Below are 17,433 nucleotides of genomic sequence, written 5' to 3'. Positions count from 1 at the left end.
TTGTATTTGATCCTTAAACTCTTATATACTTTCACTTCGGTGGTTTTTGGGATTTAGATTTGGTCTTTGAACTTTTATCTATTTTCACGTTGATCCCTATACTTTTTGAAATTTAACTTTGGTCCTTGAACTCTTATCTATTTTCACTTTGGTCTCAAAGCGTTTTGGGATTTAGATTTGGTCCTTGACCTATCTATTTTCCCTTTGGTGTTTTTTGGGATTTAGATTTGATCCTTGAACTGTTATCTATTTTCATGTTGATCCCTAAGTTTTTTGAAATTTAAATTTGGTCTTTGAACTCTTATCTATTTTCACTTTGGTCCTTTTTGGAATATAGATTTGGTCCTTAGACTTTTAACTATTTTCACGTTGATTCCTAAGCTTTTTGGAATTTAAATTTGGTCCTTGAACTCTTATCTATTTTCACTTTGGTCTCAAAATTTATTGGGATTTAGATTTGGTCCTTGAACTTTTATCTATTTTTCACATTGGTCCCTATGCGTTTTGGGATTTGGATTTGATCCATGTGACAACCGGGCTAGATGAAGAAAATTTATTCAATGAAACTACTTTTACGGTATCTCTATCATACATTTAATGGTTCAAAATTGTCGGTTACATTATAACGACTTTCCTAAATAATTTTTCATAAATGAGAGAATTTCTCTTATATTTCTGTTTTTATAATGTTATGATACAAATATGGAATGTGAATGTAAACATACGAACCCTCAGATGAAATGTAAGCATTTTAGCTCGGGAGATTCAGATTAATTTTGAATGGGTTGAAAAACGTCGAGTATTATAAATACCCAGTAAGTGATTGAGTCAGAAAATGCAAACACATGTAACATGAACCAGGACATTCTTTCACTGCGAGACTTAAAAAACTATGGTCCTGGACTCGGTTCTTTCTAAATCTATAAAAACCCGTACTTAAAAAACTACCCATCTGCTTATTCTGTATGAGAACGAGTCAATTCCACCTCAAAAAATTATGTTATCAGTTTTCTATTTGATCAGATCCCCAAAATGATAGATATATTGAATCCGCTATAAAACTCGTTCTCACTCATACAAATCAAATGACAAGTTTTCACGAGTATAAGTTCATAACTCACTCAACATTAAGACTAAGTTGTATATCACGACCCTATAAAAATTAAATATTTTGCGATCTAGTCTTATACAAACTCATTATATAGAATACTCACAGCCCACATATCTCCACATGAACGATCTGGATCAAATCACTTTTAACAATTACATAGTAGATCGTATCAATAGTGTTTATAGGATAAAACACGAGGCTTATTCATATACTATAGACCATTTAGGTTATTACTTGAACATGATTCTCTCATATGTCAACCACGTATTGTAAAATATTATACTAATAATGTCTGGTATGTACGCTTTCATACGTAGGTGATATCACTTCTATATGTCCCAACCTATTATTAAATTATTTAATGTAGGTAGGGGCCCGAGAAAAGTTGAATAAGAGAATATGAATACATCATACACCATCAGTTCTTTTCCATTCATTTCATGTCGATATAAATCATATACATAAATGACGTCCCACGAGTATAAAGCATCTTTTTTAATACATGATGCAACATCGTAAACATTGTTTTCAATAAGTATTTATGTGAGATCTCGGTTGAGCAGGATAACGAAACATTTTTTTATATGGGCATGGAAACATCTCTCTAACATACGTGTTTTAAAAACTTTGAGAGGAAGCCCGAAAGGAAAAGTTCAAAGAGAACAATATCTACTAGCGGTGGGTTTGTGACGTTACAAATGGTATTAGAGCTAGACACGGAGTGATGTGTCAGCGAGGAGGCTGAGCCCCGAAAGAGGGTGGACATGAGGTGGAGTGCGACACTGGGCCCTGAAGGGGGTGGATTGGAGTAGTCCCACATCGAATGGAGAAAGGAACGAGTGTCAGCGAAGACAGTAGGCCCCGAAGGAGGTGGATTGTGAGATCTCACATTGGTTGAAGAGGAGAACAAAACATTCTTTATAAGGGTGTGAAAAACCTGACCATACGAGACGCGTTTTATATTTTAATTTGGTAATATTAAATTAAAAATTATTGTTAAATTAAATGTGAAAATAGACTTGTAGACTCATTATTATATTTGTATTGTTGAACAATTAATTTAAATAGCCACCTAACCTCTCTTTAATTGAAAATAAGTTCAACCTTATGATCATATTCAACAAATTATTATCCTTAATTAATTATGTTTCTATTTTTTAAAAAAATTTTAGCTTAGCTAACACGAGCATTATCATCCTAAAAGTCGATAGTCAAAACTATTGTCATAGACCAACCCGAATCCTTCTAACATGTTCATTGTAACAATCCAAACCTGCAGCTAGCAGATATTGTCCTCGTTGGGCTTTCCCTTTTCGGCTTCCCCTCAAGGTTTTTAAAAGTGTTTGCTAATGAGAGGTTTTCACACCCTTATAAAGAGTGTTTCGTTCTCCTTCTCACACATATCCTAAGAAATTATCAGGAGATCACCCAACATAAAATTGTAGGGTGTACACTTAACCCGACAACCTGGACCAACTCAACCCGAACTATAAAGGTTGGGTTGGGTTATTAGCATTTCGAGTAGGGTTAGATTCATTTTTCTGAATCCGAATTGAATCGGTTTGACTTCGGATTCGTGGATAAAACCTTCGAGTTGACTCGAGCCAAATAAACATATATAAATTATATTAAGAATCTTTTTGTATTAATATGTTTGCGAGAGTGGTACCTCAGCCCTCTCTAAGGGCACCCACGTCCGAGTTTGATGCTAGGGATAATACATTTTATTTATTTATTATTATTTTATTTAATTTCTTATATATTATTTATATACAATATATTTAAAATCATCTTATTCTTTATTTAATTTGATGTTCTACCTTCTATTTTCTTATTTAATCAATTCTTAAGAAATGTCGGTATTTAACTGTATTTAGTTTTATGACAATGTTAAACTACGTTACCATTTTCGCTCGTTGCTCTTTATGGTATATTTTTTTTACTTTAACCCATTCTATTTTTGTTGTATACAACATATTTAAACTAATCAATGTTAACTATGTTAATATGTTACAATTTTTGTTGGTTGTTTTTTTATTATAGATGGATTTGTGTTTGTTTATTGGTGAACTTTTAATATATTTTATCTAAGATTGTATCTGAATAATTATAAATTGTGGATAATAAAAAAGAAAATTTGACAACTCGAACCATGTACAGCCCAACCCGAACCATATAAATTGGGTAAAAAAAAATCTCTCAACCCAACCTAACCCAACCCGAACCATGTACAGTCGTATAAAATTATTCAAAAAATAAGCAAAACACTTAGCTGTGGAGTTTACATGATTGAGCCACAAAAAAGGAAAACATAGTCTATTCCTATATATTTCTTTTGAGTTTTTCTTAGTCATCCTATCTTTAGGACCGCTCTTATTTAGATATGGTATCTGTTCATTCATGTATCGCTCCTTTACTCGGGTGTCACATGAACCCAACCCAATTTTAAATTTTTTTTGTTGAGTTGGTTCAGGTTGTTCGAGTCATCTTTCGAGTATCAAAATTTAATCGATATATCCTTAACAAATCTTAACATTAGTCTCTACCGTTCTTTATGGTTAATTTTTTTTCCAAAAAAATCACATCAATCAGAATAATAAATTTTAAAAAGTTGGTATTAATAAAACTTTTTAAAATTTAACAATATTTTTAAAAAAATTTTTAATAGAAATATTTTTTAGGCAAAAATATAAAGTTTAGGTTTTTATTATTTTTTTAAAATTAATTTAGCATTTTTTTAAAAATATAATCACTCTAAATAAATATGATATTTTTATCATGTATATTTTATATTTTATATTTTCTAAATTAATTATAGTTTGTGAACCTTCTATAAAAATATATATTTATTTCAAATAAGTAATTGCAAATATTGCACATCATAAATTATATTTTATTAGAGAAAAATAGGAATACTATTTTATTTCTACCATTTTTTTCTTTTAAAAAATAAATAATTAGGGAAGACATTATATTCTCAACCAACGGGTAAGAAATTTAATACCACGATGAGCTAAAATTTAATTTCTCGAGCATTGTAATATGTAGTTTGTTATATGAAACGTATTATATATAAATTTAACCGTGGAGTCGTCTAAATTAATTGAAACAAATATTTAGTGGACAAAATGGATTAAATTTTTTAAATTTTATTGATTTAAACCGAACAAACTTAAAAGTTTAGGGACTAAAATGAAATTTAAGAGAAGTTTAAAATGACTTTTTAAAAAGTTAAAAAGTATTTTTAAGTGATTTTAATTGACACATAAATTTCTTTTTGGTCCTTAGATTTTGAATTTAATTTATATTTAGTTTCGGGTTTCTAATTTTTGCACTTTTATTTTTGAGTTTTAATTTTTTTTTTAATTTTTAATTTAACTTTATGTTTAGCTTTCATTTAGCCTTTAATTTCAATAATTTATATTTTTGCTTTTCATTAATACTCACTTTTTGAGTTTTGAAATTAATTTAAAATAATTATGACTTGAAATTTTTTAATGGTGAAAAAATGAGTGAAAACTAATTAATTCTTTTAAATTAATTAATAGATATTAACACTAAGGATCGTTTGGTATTTAGTGAAAAATGAATGCTCAAATTGTAAATCTCGAAAATTGATGGGCCAAATAGAAACAAAATTCAAAATTCAAACGGGAACTTAACCTATGATACAAATGAAAACGGTAATATTTTGAAATATCGGAATTAAATATGGAAATAGACTCAAAATCTTGGGACCAAGTAAAAATTAAACTCAAAATTCCGGGTTAAAAGTCATTTTGAAACCTCTACTAAATATGAGAGACGGGCCAAATGAAAACTAAACTTAAATTTAGAGTAAAAATCCAACGTTTGAAGCCTTTAGATCAAATATGGAAGCTAGACCTTAAAACTTACCGACCTAATAAAAACTAAACTTAAGACTTAGGGTAAAAATGTAATTTTTTTTAAACTTTAGGACCGAATATGGAAAAGTGAGATCCCACCTCGATTGGAGAGAGGAACGAAACATTCCTTATAAGAGTGTGGAAAACTCTCCCTAGTACACACATTTTAAACCAGTGAGATTGACAACGATATGTAATGGATCAAAGTAGACAATATGTGTTAGCAGTGGATTTGGACGGTTACAAATGATATCAAAACCAGACATCGGACAATGTGCTAGCAAGGACGTTGGGCCGAAAACCTCTCCCTAGTATAGAAACTACAAGGCTCAAAACTTGAGGGTAAAAATGGTAAAAGTGTAACATTTTAAAGCATCTCACCAATATATGGAAACTATACTCAAAACCTAATAAGGTTTTGTCTCATGAACCCGAAATCGAACCGAGTCAGTTCGGGTTCAGAAAAATGAACTCAAACCAACCCGAAAAACTAATCCAACCCAACCCAACCCTTATAGTTCGGGAAGGGTTGATTCAGGTTGTCGGGTTGAATGTACACCCTAAAACTTAGTGACTAAGAGGATATTTTTCCCCTTTATTCTTAAAAGGGTTGAAAAGCTATTTTAAACTGACCCACGAACTATTTTTACTCGCTTGCACCAACTTGAGCCGGTGAGAAGAGCTTGAGCTAATGAAGAAACGTTAGTGGAATAGAAGGCATAGAAAGCACCGTTAATAGTCTAAAACGCCCCAACCTTTACCTAAAGAAACAATATTTGAAACTAAGCAATAAAACTATCCAGTAAGTGATCCTACTTTTGGGGTCGAAAAATGCATACACGGGCAATAATTACAAACAACAAAGAAAAAGTTGAGTATCAAAGACACCGAGTAAGTGACTAAATAAACAAAAAATTATAAACAACGGGACCAAAATGAACTAAACTCGAGATTACAGCTCAAGAACGTGAGGATTATCCAAATCGATCTCTAATAGATTTGCTTTTGCTTCTAACTTCTAAAGCCAATTCCAGGTGAGGCAAGAACACTATGTTGGTACAAGATAGGAGCCTTGGGCACGATCATCAATCCAAAGCAATGAAGTGAATATTGTGAAAAGAAAAATTGAGAAGCCACAGACCAATTTCAAACCAGTTTTCTTACATGCCATCTCAATGCCTGTACATTGAGGTTTGAGTTTACTATGACAAGCCACTGCCACAGGTATAGCAGCTTGGACTTCACCATGGGCAGGGACACCATCAATTGAAGAGATTGATTCGGAGCCGCCGTGTGATTGCTCGCCGTTGTCGTCTAAGCTGTCTTTGCTGAGTTTCTGATCATCTGGAGGACTCCACTCCAAATTGCCTGATGATAAACTCCCTCGTCTGTGTCTGCAACTTTTGCTAGCATAGTCAGAGCTCCCATCGTTTCGATCCTGAAGGGAATGGACAAGCTTCCGAGGAGTGTTGAAGATCGTGTTTTCGACATCTATGTTGTTTCGAGTCCGCTGAGGTACGAGATAGGAAAGATTTTGGTATAAGCTAATGAACATTATGGAACTAAACTAGAATTGACATGAACCAAATCGCCATCACAATACAAATGGAACATAAACTATCATCATTCTTTTGGGACACGTAACGGCCCAATCCCACCATGAGCAGATATTGTCCTCTTTGGGCTATTTCTTTTGGGCTTCCCCTCCAGATTTTTAAAACATGTCTACTAGGTAGAGGTTTCCACACCCTTATAAAAGGTGTTTCGTTCTCCTCCCCAATTTAGCCATAAGTATTAAATGTAAAAGAGTACTGAGTTGAGAGAACTTACGAGTGGGCTGGTTGAAGTACTTCGTGAGAGTCTGCGTTTAAGAGGACTCATTTGAAAAAACCCCGTAAAATCATCAGCATATTCTTCACCATTATGGCCAAATTTGTGATTTCCAGAGTGCACAGACATCGTGTCGGAAACGTCGGTTTCACGAGCAGCTTCTGAGAACAAAGGCAAGCCATCCTTGAGGGATATATCAACCCCACCATTCTCATAACTCCAAAGTTTACGATTCACGCTCCCACGGTCGAATCCTGAGTTACGAGAAGCTTGTACTGATGAAAAAGGTGATCCAACAAGCGAGCCATAATCAAAGAATGAATCAAGCGTTCGAGATTCGGGAGACTCGGACGAGGGAGTTCGTCTTCCACCATTCCTCCATGGACTTCGCCTGCCATCAATGAAGTTCGATCCAGTCACTGAGCTTGGAGATTTATCCATTTTAGACACTTTATCAGCGGATATCCTCTTAGCCGTTTGTAGAGTTTCATAAGCTGCACCTTTGACATAGGCCATTTGATCAAACTGACAATTCTCCATCTCCTCAATTATAGCCTGAAGCTCCGAAAATATACTCCAAGGATCCAAGCATTTCATCAAGAAATTGATCATTTGAATAGCAGACAACCTTTTCTGAGAATTCTTCTCTACTACCCCACACTTCAAGATCTGCAGCCCTGCCTGCAACAACAATCTAGCATACGGTTCGACGATCCGAGGATTTCTCTTAGCTAGTGTCATAACAAGCCCCATATGAGAATTGGTCTGTGTAGATTGCTCCTCAAGAGCTCCAGCAACATTCTGGCAAACCTTGTTAACCATCTCATCGGAAGCGAACCGCCAATTATCCGAATCCACCAGAGCTTTCAAGCAAAGGGCAGCCCCATAAGTAAGGCTCTCTTGAGAACCCAACAAAGATTCTGAAAGTGGATTACAAAGAGAGTGAATAACATGCCTTTTCTTATCATCAGGAGTGGTGGGGTCGATCCCATATCTTGCAATCGCTGGAACAACCTTTGAGCAAGCCTGCTGAAGAGGGAAAGAGCCAGCACTTGAAGCCAAAGTTTTGATTATAGAACTCATGATCCGATCAATCTGCGGCACGATATTAACGCCATGAACACGAGCTAGAACTTCATAGAGAGAAATGGTGCACTCCCCTGTTAATGCACCAGTTTCTTTGTTCTCAGAAACTTGAGCAAGAAAAACAGGGATAGCCTTGGAGTCCAGTTCCTTCACGTAAGTTTTCAACGCCTTCATCGCCGATCGACGAGTATCAGCATCTTTATCAAGATTAGCAAATTCCCGCCGAAGGATTGGACTCAAATTTTTACTCATAAAAGACCTGAAAGACATCAAAACAAACGCTTCAGACTAAACTACCCTACAGTTTCAGTCAGTATTTTAAACAAACACCTGACGGGCACCTCAAAAAAACAAAACCATTTGCTCATAAAAGACCTGAAACAAATCAAAACAAACGCTTCAGAGTAAACTATCCTACAGTTTCAGTCAAGACTTTAAACAAACACCTGACGGACACCAAAAAAAAAAAAAAACAAAACCAAATGTTTGCTTATAACAGACCTGATACAAATCAAAACAAACGCTTCAGACTAAACTACCCTACAGTTTCAGTCAGGATTTTAAACAAACACCTGACGGGTATCTCAAAAAAACAAAACCCCGAAACTAAATCTATACAGAACAGTTGAAGAAACATTTACTGGAAAGTGGGTTTCGGTTTCTGAGCAAAAGGGTATTCTGAAAAAAGCACCAAATCGAAGAAAAAGAAAGAATACCTTTGAGTTTCTGGAGTTGCTTTCATGGCGTAGAGATGCATGACTGAACAAAAACCGTGGAAGATTATGTTGAATCAGTAGCAAAGAAGAAGAGTGAAAGAGAAAGAAATTAGGGATTTTGATGGATTTGAATTTATGGGTTTGGAGCTGTCTGATTTGTTTTTGATTGGGGGAATCATTCCTTTTCTGGGATTCTGCAAAGGCGCTCAACTATGAATTCAAAATCTTTTCATCAAATTCCACCGCTATCCTTCCTTCTTCTGTGGGTCCCCCTTCCTCAGACTTTTCTTATGGACCATATTGCCCTTCCTTATAAGAACAAATTCAATTTTTAAAAAAAAAATAATTATTCTTTTTTTTTTTCCTTATAATTTGAATTTAGTTTGGTTAATCTTATTTTCCCTTAAAGTTTTGGTTTTTTTTAATCACATTTAGCCTTTAATTTAAAAATAATTTTTTTCAATTATATATAATTTTAAATTATTTTTTAATGGATAATTTTTATTTTTCAATATAATTTCTATTAAAGGGTAAAATGTTGTAATAAATTTAATAATATTTTATAAGCAAAAATATAATATAATGTTCAACATAGTTATTTAATAGGTTAATATTTTTTTTTAATTAATTTTTTTTTCTTCCTTTTACTTAATTATTATCATTTAGATTGAACAAATTAAATAAAAATCACAAATATAAATAAAAAGGAAGAAGAAAATGGTTGTTAATTTGAAAATATAAATTTCATAAAATAGCTAAGAGGGGTAATTGAGTAATTTTACCCTATAGGTTCTTCCCTCCAAACCATTATTGGCGCCCATTCTAAGGATTTGAAACGATGCAACTTTCAAAATGGTTAATGCTCAGTGGTATTTAAATAATGGTAATTAATAATAAATACATTTAATTAATGTTAATTAGTGAATAATTTACCTCAAATTAATATTAATCTCGATAATTAATTATCCTTTTTTTTTTTTTTAATACAATTGAAAATTGATTTTCAATTGTATTTTTTAATACAAATTTACAAAAATGACCTTGGAGGAAAACGGCAAAATATACTTTCGGTTTATGACGTTTGAGGTTCGGTCGACTTTAACTTTAACGCTTAAAAAATGGGACACGTTTTAGTTGGTGACATTTGGTAAATAAATTGAAATAATTTGAGAGCTCGTTTGACCATTGGTTGACTAACGGTAAAATGAATTAGCCGTTGACAATTAATTGTTGCTTTTCTTTCCCTTTTCCTTGACTTCTCGATCAAGGTTCATTGTTCACTCGCTACTTGTCATCTCCTATGTCTGCCCGTCATTTTCTTCTTCTGCAAGTTTTTGTTGTGGTAAAAAAATGTCACAAATGGAGTTAGGAACGAAGAAGAAGCTCTCCGATTGAAAAAATTGAACTAAGGGAAAAAAACTCGATAAGAATACTAAAAATATAATTTCTAAGAAAATAGACGTGGACCATAACATAGATATTTTCTCCCTTGACACATGTCTCATACATTTCCATATACATCAATTTCGTGTCCATCGGACACTCTAAACATGCATAAGGATGCGTGAATCTCATACATACAATGTTTGTACACGTTACTTTCATATATTTTAAGCTTCTAAACGTGCATAAGGACAATTGTCTCTAAATTCTTGACTTTCCTATATAAAAATCAACCAAGCACAGTGACATACAATATTTAAATTAGGTTCAAGAAATGATTTGAAAAAATAATATCCACAAAAACACACAATAAAGACTATTGATTTATTCGGTAGATTTGAACTCGAAGATCCGACGTTGAAATATGGTAAATATTTGATTTGAAATCAATCGACTCCAAATGTTGAATCTGCTCATTAGAGGTCGACACAACTAGGCATTAGAAGAACTGACATTGGAGAAGACGTCGTAATCACATTCAAAATCTGATTGGCAGCGCGAGGACAGCTACAGCAGCGCCACAATCAAGAGTTGTAACCTTCTTAATTTATGACAATAAAGTCTTCAAACTTAAAATACACGGATCAAATACCATACATCTAAATTTCAATCCTTCAACGTACATTTGTAACCATCTTAAAAACAAATGAAGCTCTTACTTGAAGTATCAGCAACATAAATGAAGCTCGATACTTCCTAACATTAATTACAACTTAAATTCAACTTCAATCAAACTTGACTTCACTTAATATAACTTGAATTTACCTCGTGATAATATGAACAACATCGGTGGGTTTATATTAGTATCATTAATTACAACTTAAATTCAACTTCAATCAAACTTGACTTCACTTAATATAACTTGAATTTACCTCGTGATAATATGAACAACATCGGTGGGTTTATATTAGAAGCGTACCGCTTGAATTTTCCCCAACTGACCTCTGAAATTTTTGCCTGTGCACCTTCGTTATTGACATTGTGGTAATACTTTGCAGGTTGGACAATACCACTTTCCTTTAAATCTTGTTTCTGGAGTCAGTCCAACGCAGGAATAATGAAACCATTCACCTCCTTGACACTGTCAATGGCATAAAAGTAACCATTAAGATCTCATTTGATATCGATTTAGTTTTTAGTTTTTTTTTTTTTTTTGTTGAACTTTCTTAAAGAATATTTGATTTCTTAGTCTACAAAAATAAGTTTAGAAACTATTTTTTAAAATATTGGTAGGAAGTGAACAACGCAATAATACCAGAGAGAACTTACATTTTCGTTGTCACAGGCAATCATATCTCCAAATGACACCTACAAAGACAGATAATTGTGGTGCCAGTAAATATATCAGTACCCAGCAATCACGTTATAGAAATTACAAAAATTAGACCGTTTTGTACTTGTAACAGCCGAGCACATTGCTGACAGAATTTGTCTGCTTTGGCCCATTACGTATCGCTGTCAATCTCACGGTTTTAAAACGTGTCTACTGTAGGGAGAGATCTTCACACCCTTATGAGGAATGCTTTGTTCCCTTCTCCAACCGACATGGGATCTCACAATCCACCCCCCTTGGATCCAGTGTCCTCACTGGCACAACGCCTGGTGTCTGACTCTAATACAATATGTAACAGACAAAGTCCACCACTAGCAAATATTGTTTTCTTTGGCTTGTAACATATCGTCGTTAGTCTCACGGTTTTTAAAACGCATTTGTTAGGGAGAGATTTCCACACCCTTATAAGGAATGTTTCATTCCCCTCTCCAACCAATGTGGGATCTCACAGATCACAGATCGTAGCCTTCTCTCCCACACAAAATCCAAATATTTTTTCTCCCTCACATCTCCCTCCTTATTTATGATCACTTACTACTTAAAATTCATCTAACCAACTCTAAATATCTCATATATCCACTAACTAATTCATACTCATAACTGGCACTACCCAATCAAAGGTATCACATTGTGTAGATCGAATTTGGTGTTCCATTGTATTATCTCCATCAAACACCAGGCGAAGGAGGAAGATGACCAAAACCGTATAGCTTCGGTCTTTCCTCTCTCTTATTGATCTTTGAAACTAATTCTTTCTGTTTTGCTTTGCCCTGTTTGTTCCCATCTCTTCACTCCGAAATTTCTTGCACCACTCAAGGTACATTACATCTCTCTCTACAATTTCATTCTTGAGCTCAAGACTTGGCCTCCAACTTCCAAAATGTAATATTTTCTGATATGAATTACCAATCTATCTCCCCTGCTTTCTCACTCGATTTTACACTGAAATTCTCAAAAACAGCTATATTTCTTCATCCAATAAGGTCAAAATGCTATTAAATATATAAAACCAGAAATAAACCTTTTCCTTTTACATAGCAAAATCTACTTTTTTCCATAAAACTGCATCTCTTGCGGAGTGGTTGCATGAGATTGAAACTTTCAATTTAGTCCATTTTTCTACACTTTCCCCCAGTAATTATGTAGATAGGAACTTAAGGATGAAAGATTTGCACGATGGCTACCATTCTCTCATGCATTACTACTAGACCCTGATTTTTTTAACTGGTAGACCCTGATTTTTTTAACTAACTCTAACTCTAACCCATATACCCACGAATTAACCACAGTCTTCCAATCCCTAACAAAATAAATGAATCGTTTGATAAAATAAGTTCAATTTTCAAAAAGAGGCATGCATGAATCCAAAATCAGAACCTGATGACAAATGCAATACGTAGGTTCATTTGGATCAATGGGCTGATCTACATCAAGTGAAGGTGCAAAGTCCTTTTTATGGCTTCCTGGAGGAGGCATGAGCTCAAAATCTCGATCACGCTCCCTATCCCAATCCCGGTCCCTGTAATCTGGCCTCTTAGATTGAGGTACCATATATATTGATTTGCGCTTTTCATTTTTCGAAACTAGTGGCAATGGTGGAAGAATTGCTGGTTCATCTGGTGAAATTTTTCCCTCTGAAAAATAGTAGGAGGTCAAGCATTATCTAAACAGACAAACTGAATGGAAGGAGAAGCCGAAAAGGTAAGCAATTCATAAAAGCATCCAACAATGTAATATTTATTTGTTTGATAAATTATCACAAATGACTCTGAGGAGTACCAATAATTTGCTCACCTTCAACTCTTCAGATAATAAAGAAATCAACCTTCAAACGTAACATTGTAAAATGGCTTGCATTTCTCAGAGATATCCAAGCTTCTAAGTCTGTGTACCTTGTTTCAGATCTTCTGCAAAGTTGTTTAGATCCTCATCAAGTCGTTTAATATGGCTATCTATCTGGAAAAGTAAAAACACAAGAAACCCTGTAAGATAAGTCTAGAAAATATATTCTAAAATACCAATGGCATGTAGCTACGTGATGAACAAATGTTTCAGTACAACACTTTGAAAATATCAATGATTCAACGTAAAATAATTTCACCATCTCCACGTCCATACCTTCTCAACAGACAATCTCGCAATTCGAGGATGCTCGAAGATAAGATAAGCGAAAGAAACAAGGAGAATTAACAGAGGAGATAAAAATTGCGGTCCAGACGAAAATGGAGAAACGAACAGGAATTGAACCAGGAAGTCTGAAATCAGCAATAATTGAGAGATAATGAAAGAAATTAAGTATGCCATACCAGGTCGCCAGCTTGACGTGCCAACAAAACCTTCTCAGTGCACAAACTCAATGCGTTATCCTGATTCGCCTCAATATCCTTCCGCAATTTTTCAAAGGCGGTCTCCTCATCCTCAGAATTACTATTATTAATTCCTTTCTTCAAACTCTGTGTCGACAATCCAAGACAGTATTTCGTTTGCTGCCTCGTCTGATCAATCATCGCTACAACCAAATACAACACAAAAACGCAAAACAAAAGGAAAAATTCAGACTAACGAATCCGAGCACAGACGATCTAAACAGTGGATCAAATCAGAAAACGAATTTTTTACACTGAGATCGATCGTCGAGTTCTCTAATTGTGTTGAGTAGCCTCTGAAGCTCAGCAGGCAATGTGCTGGCATCTACGAAGATTGAAACGAAACAAAAGCAGAAGCAGATTAGAGAAGACAGGAGGGGGGAAAAAGTGGAAGCGAAAAGGAAACATACTACATACATTCCAAATAGTCATCGACGTAGACTCCTGTTCGAGCAATCGCCATGATCAAGGTTTGAGATAAGGTCTCGGATCTAGGGCTTGATCCAGGAGAGTCCCCAAATTGGTTCTGATTTTGTGAAAATTTTTGAAATAGAAAACGACGTCGTATCTTTGTATGAATATGATAAACTCCAACATTAATTCTAGAGTTTGTATACTTAAATCACGGAAAAGGACGGTACATCTTGTCGGTGATATTGTCGGATGAACATGACTCTCCACAATGGTATGATATGAGCACGACTCTCCACAATGGTATGATATGAACACGACACGACTCTCCACAATGGTACGATATTGTACATTTTGAGCATAAGATCTCGTGGCTTTGCTTTGGGCTTCCCCAAAAGGCCTCGTATCAATGGAGATGTGTATTCTTTGATTATAAACCCATGATCATTCCCTAAATTAGCCAACGTGTGACTTTCATCATCCAACACCTCCCCTCGAACAAAGTACGCCTCTTCTTAATCGAGACTCGACTCTTTTGGAGTTTAGTCATTTTTTACTATGCTTTCGAGGAGGCTTGACTTCTTTTCTTCTGAAGTCCTTTGTTCGACATTTGAGGATTTACCAATCTATTGACTCAACTAAGTTTCAGGCATAACTCTTATACCATATTAGACGAACACGACTCCCCACAATGGTATGATATTGTCCACTTTGAGTATAAGTTCTCATGTCTTTGCTTTGGGCTTCCCAAAAAGTGTCATACCAGTCGAGATATATATTCTTCCATTATAAACCCAGATCATTCCGTAAATTAGCCAATATGAGACTTTCATCCTTCAACCTATATATTAACTTTCAATTTTTTTGAACCATCTGGTCTCGATTTATTATACATAGTTTATTTGTTCAGAGTATCATAATTTTAATATTTGTATTTGATGTTTTATTACATTTTAATCCTCGTATTTTTAATATTTCATTTAATTTAGTTTATATTTCAATAACTCTTAATTTATTCCAGAGTTAAATTAATAAAAATATTTAATATGAATATATAGTTAAATTAATAAAAGTAATTATATATTTTGTATTTGTCGAAAAAAAAATTATAATTTAAAATTTTGAATTAAAAAGGAAAAAAAGTATTTAAATCCAAAATTTATTAACGGAGGGGTTAGAAAATCCGGCGACTACAATCCTCTCTAAAACCCCAAATACCTCGAGAAGAATAAATCTCAAGAACCCCATGGGTGTCGTCTTCATCTCCGCCGGCGAAAACAGGAATTCACTCAGTCCAAATCTCACTCGCGACGGCGTTCAAGATCAAGATCAAGAAAGCGTCGAGGACGACGAACATCTTTCACTAATTAAGCGAAAGAGGAGTCCAAACAAACGAACTCCAAAGCGGCTCAAACTTTTAAAAGAAAGATCTCTTAAGCGCCCAATCGTCCAATCGATTGCTTCTCCAGTCCTCGAAGCATCAGCGGAACAACCGGACATCATATTCGACGCTGAAACCGAAAGCGATAGCGATGTGAATGACGATCTAGATGATTTATTGATCGGTTTTAAGCAGGATGTACACGAATTTGATAGGATATTAGCGGACGGTTTACCGCAGAATTACAAGAGTTTGATGATTTTCATGGGAGCGTCGTCGAAATCGAGCCCTAATTTTTTGCTGCAGAAGCGATTGAAGAAGGGAGATGTGGATGAACGGCGAAATCGGCTTGTGATTCCGCAGAGGAAGATGAGAAATAATTTTCTGGATCTGGAGGAGGAGGAGAAGTTGAACATGGAGAGATGGTGGATTGTGGAGGTCATCGAGCCGGATTGTTCTGTGAGTTTGATGACGCTGAGTAAATGGGAGACGCCGAGTGGGGCGGCGTATGTGTTCATCACGGAGTGGAATGGACTGGTGGAGAGAAATGAGTTGAAGGAAGGAGACTTGGTTCAGCTATGGAGTTTTCGAGTTCACGGCGGCGGCGACGACGACCATGGGAGGCTCTGCTTCATGCTTTTAGAGATATGTGAAGAAGGAGATGATGAAACTGATGCTTGAGGATTTTCTTGAGAGGGGTATTTTGGTAATTTCAATTGGATGTAGATATTTTGCCTTTTTGTAATATATGAGCTTTTTTTTAGGCTGAATTACCAAATTAGTCCCTAAAACTTTTAAATTTTATAATTTTGGATCTAAAAAGCTTCAAAATTACAAATTTATTTCTTAAATTTGGATATTTTCAATTTCATCTGTTTTAAATTTAATAATCTGTTCCAATTTTTACGGTTGGATAGATTTTTTTTTTCCTCAATGAAAATTATGGGATTTTAATAATAAAAATTATTATAATGATTTTTTTTTAATTGGATTTTGTTGAAATTTCAAAATTATTTGATTTATTTATTCAAATTTTAAAATTTGTTTAAGTTCGTTTGTAATAAATCCCTATAAACTTTTTCAATTTTGTGTTTAGTTAATAATTTTTTTTTTAAAAAATAAAACTAACTTCTTTTTTTTTTCTGTTAGAATTACAAATTTATTTCAGAGTTAATATATATTAATATAATTTAAATTTGTTTTCATATTATTGAAATTATTTAGTTTTGTTAAAAATAGTGAATGAATTAACAAAATTAAAATTAAATAGAGAGTACAAATTCGAGCATTTAATTTAATTTTCTAACTTGATGAAATTGATACATGTTTACGAGTGTTCACAGTCACCGCTTCAACCTTCAACTCTCGGGGGAAACATATTTATAAAAGAGAGAATTAGAGGTTCAAATATTAGAGATCTCATTGTAGCGGGATTGTTACTTAAAAAAGTCCTTTTTCGATAACTAGTATAAAAAAAGAATCAGACTCAAACCTAACAGTGATATTTGTCGTAATAACACGCAGAAGTGATGTGGATTATTCAAGAATCGAAGTCGAGTTGCTTTAAAGGGACCATATCACAAACCTAACAGTGATATCTGTCATAATAACGCACAGGTGAAGGGACCATATCACAAATAGAAAGAAAATCAATGTCTTAATGAAAGCAGGTAATGAGAGAGATCTCGAATCAGGTACTTGAAAAGTTAGATGTAGACTCAAGAAACTGTTGAGTTGACTCGAACGACTACAGTCAAAACCTACCACAACATTCGACATCAGTCACTTCATTATCAGTCCACTAGCTTCGAGACATAATTAAGAACTCCATTAGAGCTCAATATGTTTTTTTTTTTTTTTTTTTTAATA

The 17,433-nt window shown here is 34.2% G+C and overlaps 3 protein-coding genes across 4 annotated transcripts; 1 reads left to right on the top strand and 2 right to left on the bottom strand.

Annotated features, from left to right (window-relative positions):
- Positions 1–5,753: 5,753 nt before the first annotated feature.
- On the bottom strand, positions 5,754–8,827 carry LOC111452973 (protein SINE1-like). Its single transcript, XM_023093881.1, has 3 exons — positions 8,631–8,827; positions 6,829–8,173; positions 5,754–6,508 (listed from the first exon to the last, which is right to left on the bottom strand). The coding sequence occupies exons 1-3, from the start codon at positions 8,669–8,671 to the stop codon at positions 6,047–6,049; spliced, it is 1,848 nt and encodes a 615-aa protein (XP_022949649.1). The 5' UTR covers positions 8,672–8,827; the 3' UTR covers positions 5,754–6,046.
- Positions 8,828–10,643: 1,816 nt separating this feature from the next.
- On the bottom strand, positions 10,644–14,299 carry LOC111452955 (PHD finger protein ING2-like). Of its 2 annotated transcripts, XR_002712187.1 has the most exons (8): positions 14,190–14,299; positions 14,026–14,097; positions 13,713–13,915; positions 13,299–13,362; positions 12,784–13,040; positions 11,343–11,381; positions 10,946–11,154; positions 10,644–10,838 (listed from the first exon to the last, which is right to left on the bottom strand). XR_002712187.1 is itself a non-coding variant. In XM_023093847.1 (7 exons), the coding sequence occupies exons 1-7, from the start codon at positions 14,233–14,235 to the stop codon at positions 11,044–11,046; spliced, it is 792 nt and encodes a 263-aa protein (XP_022949615.1). In that variant the 5' UTR covers positions 14,236–14,299; the 3' UTR covers positions 10,644–11,043. The 2 variants fall into 2 exon arrangements, 1 of the variants encoding a protein (XP_022949615.1); XM_023093847.1 differs by having other exon boundaries at positions 10,644–11,154.
- Positions 14,300–15,359: 1,060 nt separating this feature from the next.
- On the top strand, positions 15,360–16,334 carry LOC111453649 (B3 domain-containing protein At2g31420-like). Its single transcript, XM_023094829.1, has one exon. It carries the CDS (start codon positions 15,430–15,432, stop codon positions 16,243–16,245), a length of 816 nt encoding a protein of 271 aa, XP_022950597.1. The 5' UTR covers positions 15,360–15,429; the 3' UTR covers positions 16,246–16,334.
- The last annotated feature ends 1,099 nt before the right edge of the window (positions 16,335–17,433 follow it).

The sequence above is a fragment of the Cucurbita moschata genome, unplaced genomic scaffold (genome assembly GCF_002738365.1).
Source record: "Cucurbita moschata cultivar Rifu unplaced genomic scaffold, Cmos_1.0 Cmo_Scf00015, whole genome shotgun sequence".
Lineage (NCBI taxonomy): Eukaryota > Viridiplantae > Streptophyta > Magnoliopsida > Cucurbitales > Cucurbitaceae > Cucurbita > Cucurbita moschata.
The sequence above is the reverse complement of the archived record's forward strand: the minus strand, read 5'-3'. Positions and strand labels throughout refer to the sequence as shown.

Bases quoted from the DNA above. Each gene is read 5' to 3' on its own strand.
- LOC111452973 (XM_023093881.1), bottom strand. From the start codon at position 8,671: ATGCATCTCTACGCCATGAAAGCAACTCCAGAAACTCAAAG. The intron at 8,174-8,630 runs GTATTCTTTCTT...GATGTCTTTCAG, and splicing joins GCAACTCCAGAAACTCAAAG to GTCTTTTATGAGTAAAAATT. The intron at 6,509-6,828 runs GTAAGTTCTCTC...CTCGTACCTCAG, and splicing joins GTACTTCAACCAGCCCACTC to CGGACTCGAAACAACATAGA.
- LOC111452955 (XM_023093847.1), bottom strand. From the start codon at position 14,235: ATGGCGATTGCTCGAACAGGAGTCTACGTCGATGACTATTTGGAAT. The intron at 14,098-14,189 runs GTATGTAGTATG...CAATCTTCGTAG, and splicing joins CGTCGATGACTATTTGGAAT to ATGCCAGCACATTGCCTGCT. The intron at 13,363-13,712 runs GTATGGCATACT...TTACTTTTCCAG, and splicing joins CACGTCAAGCTGGCGACCTG to ATAGATAGCCATATTAAACG.
- LOC111453649 (XM_023094829.1), top strand. From the start codon at position 15,430: ATGGGTGTCGTCTTCATCTCCGCCGGCGAAAACAGGAATTCACTCAGT.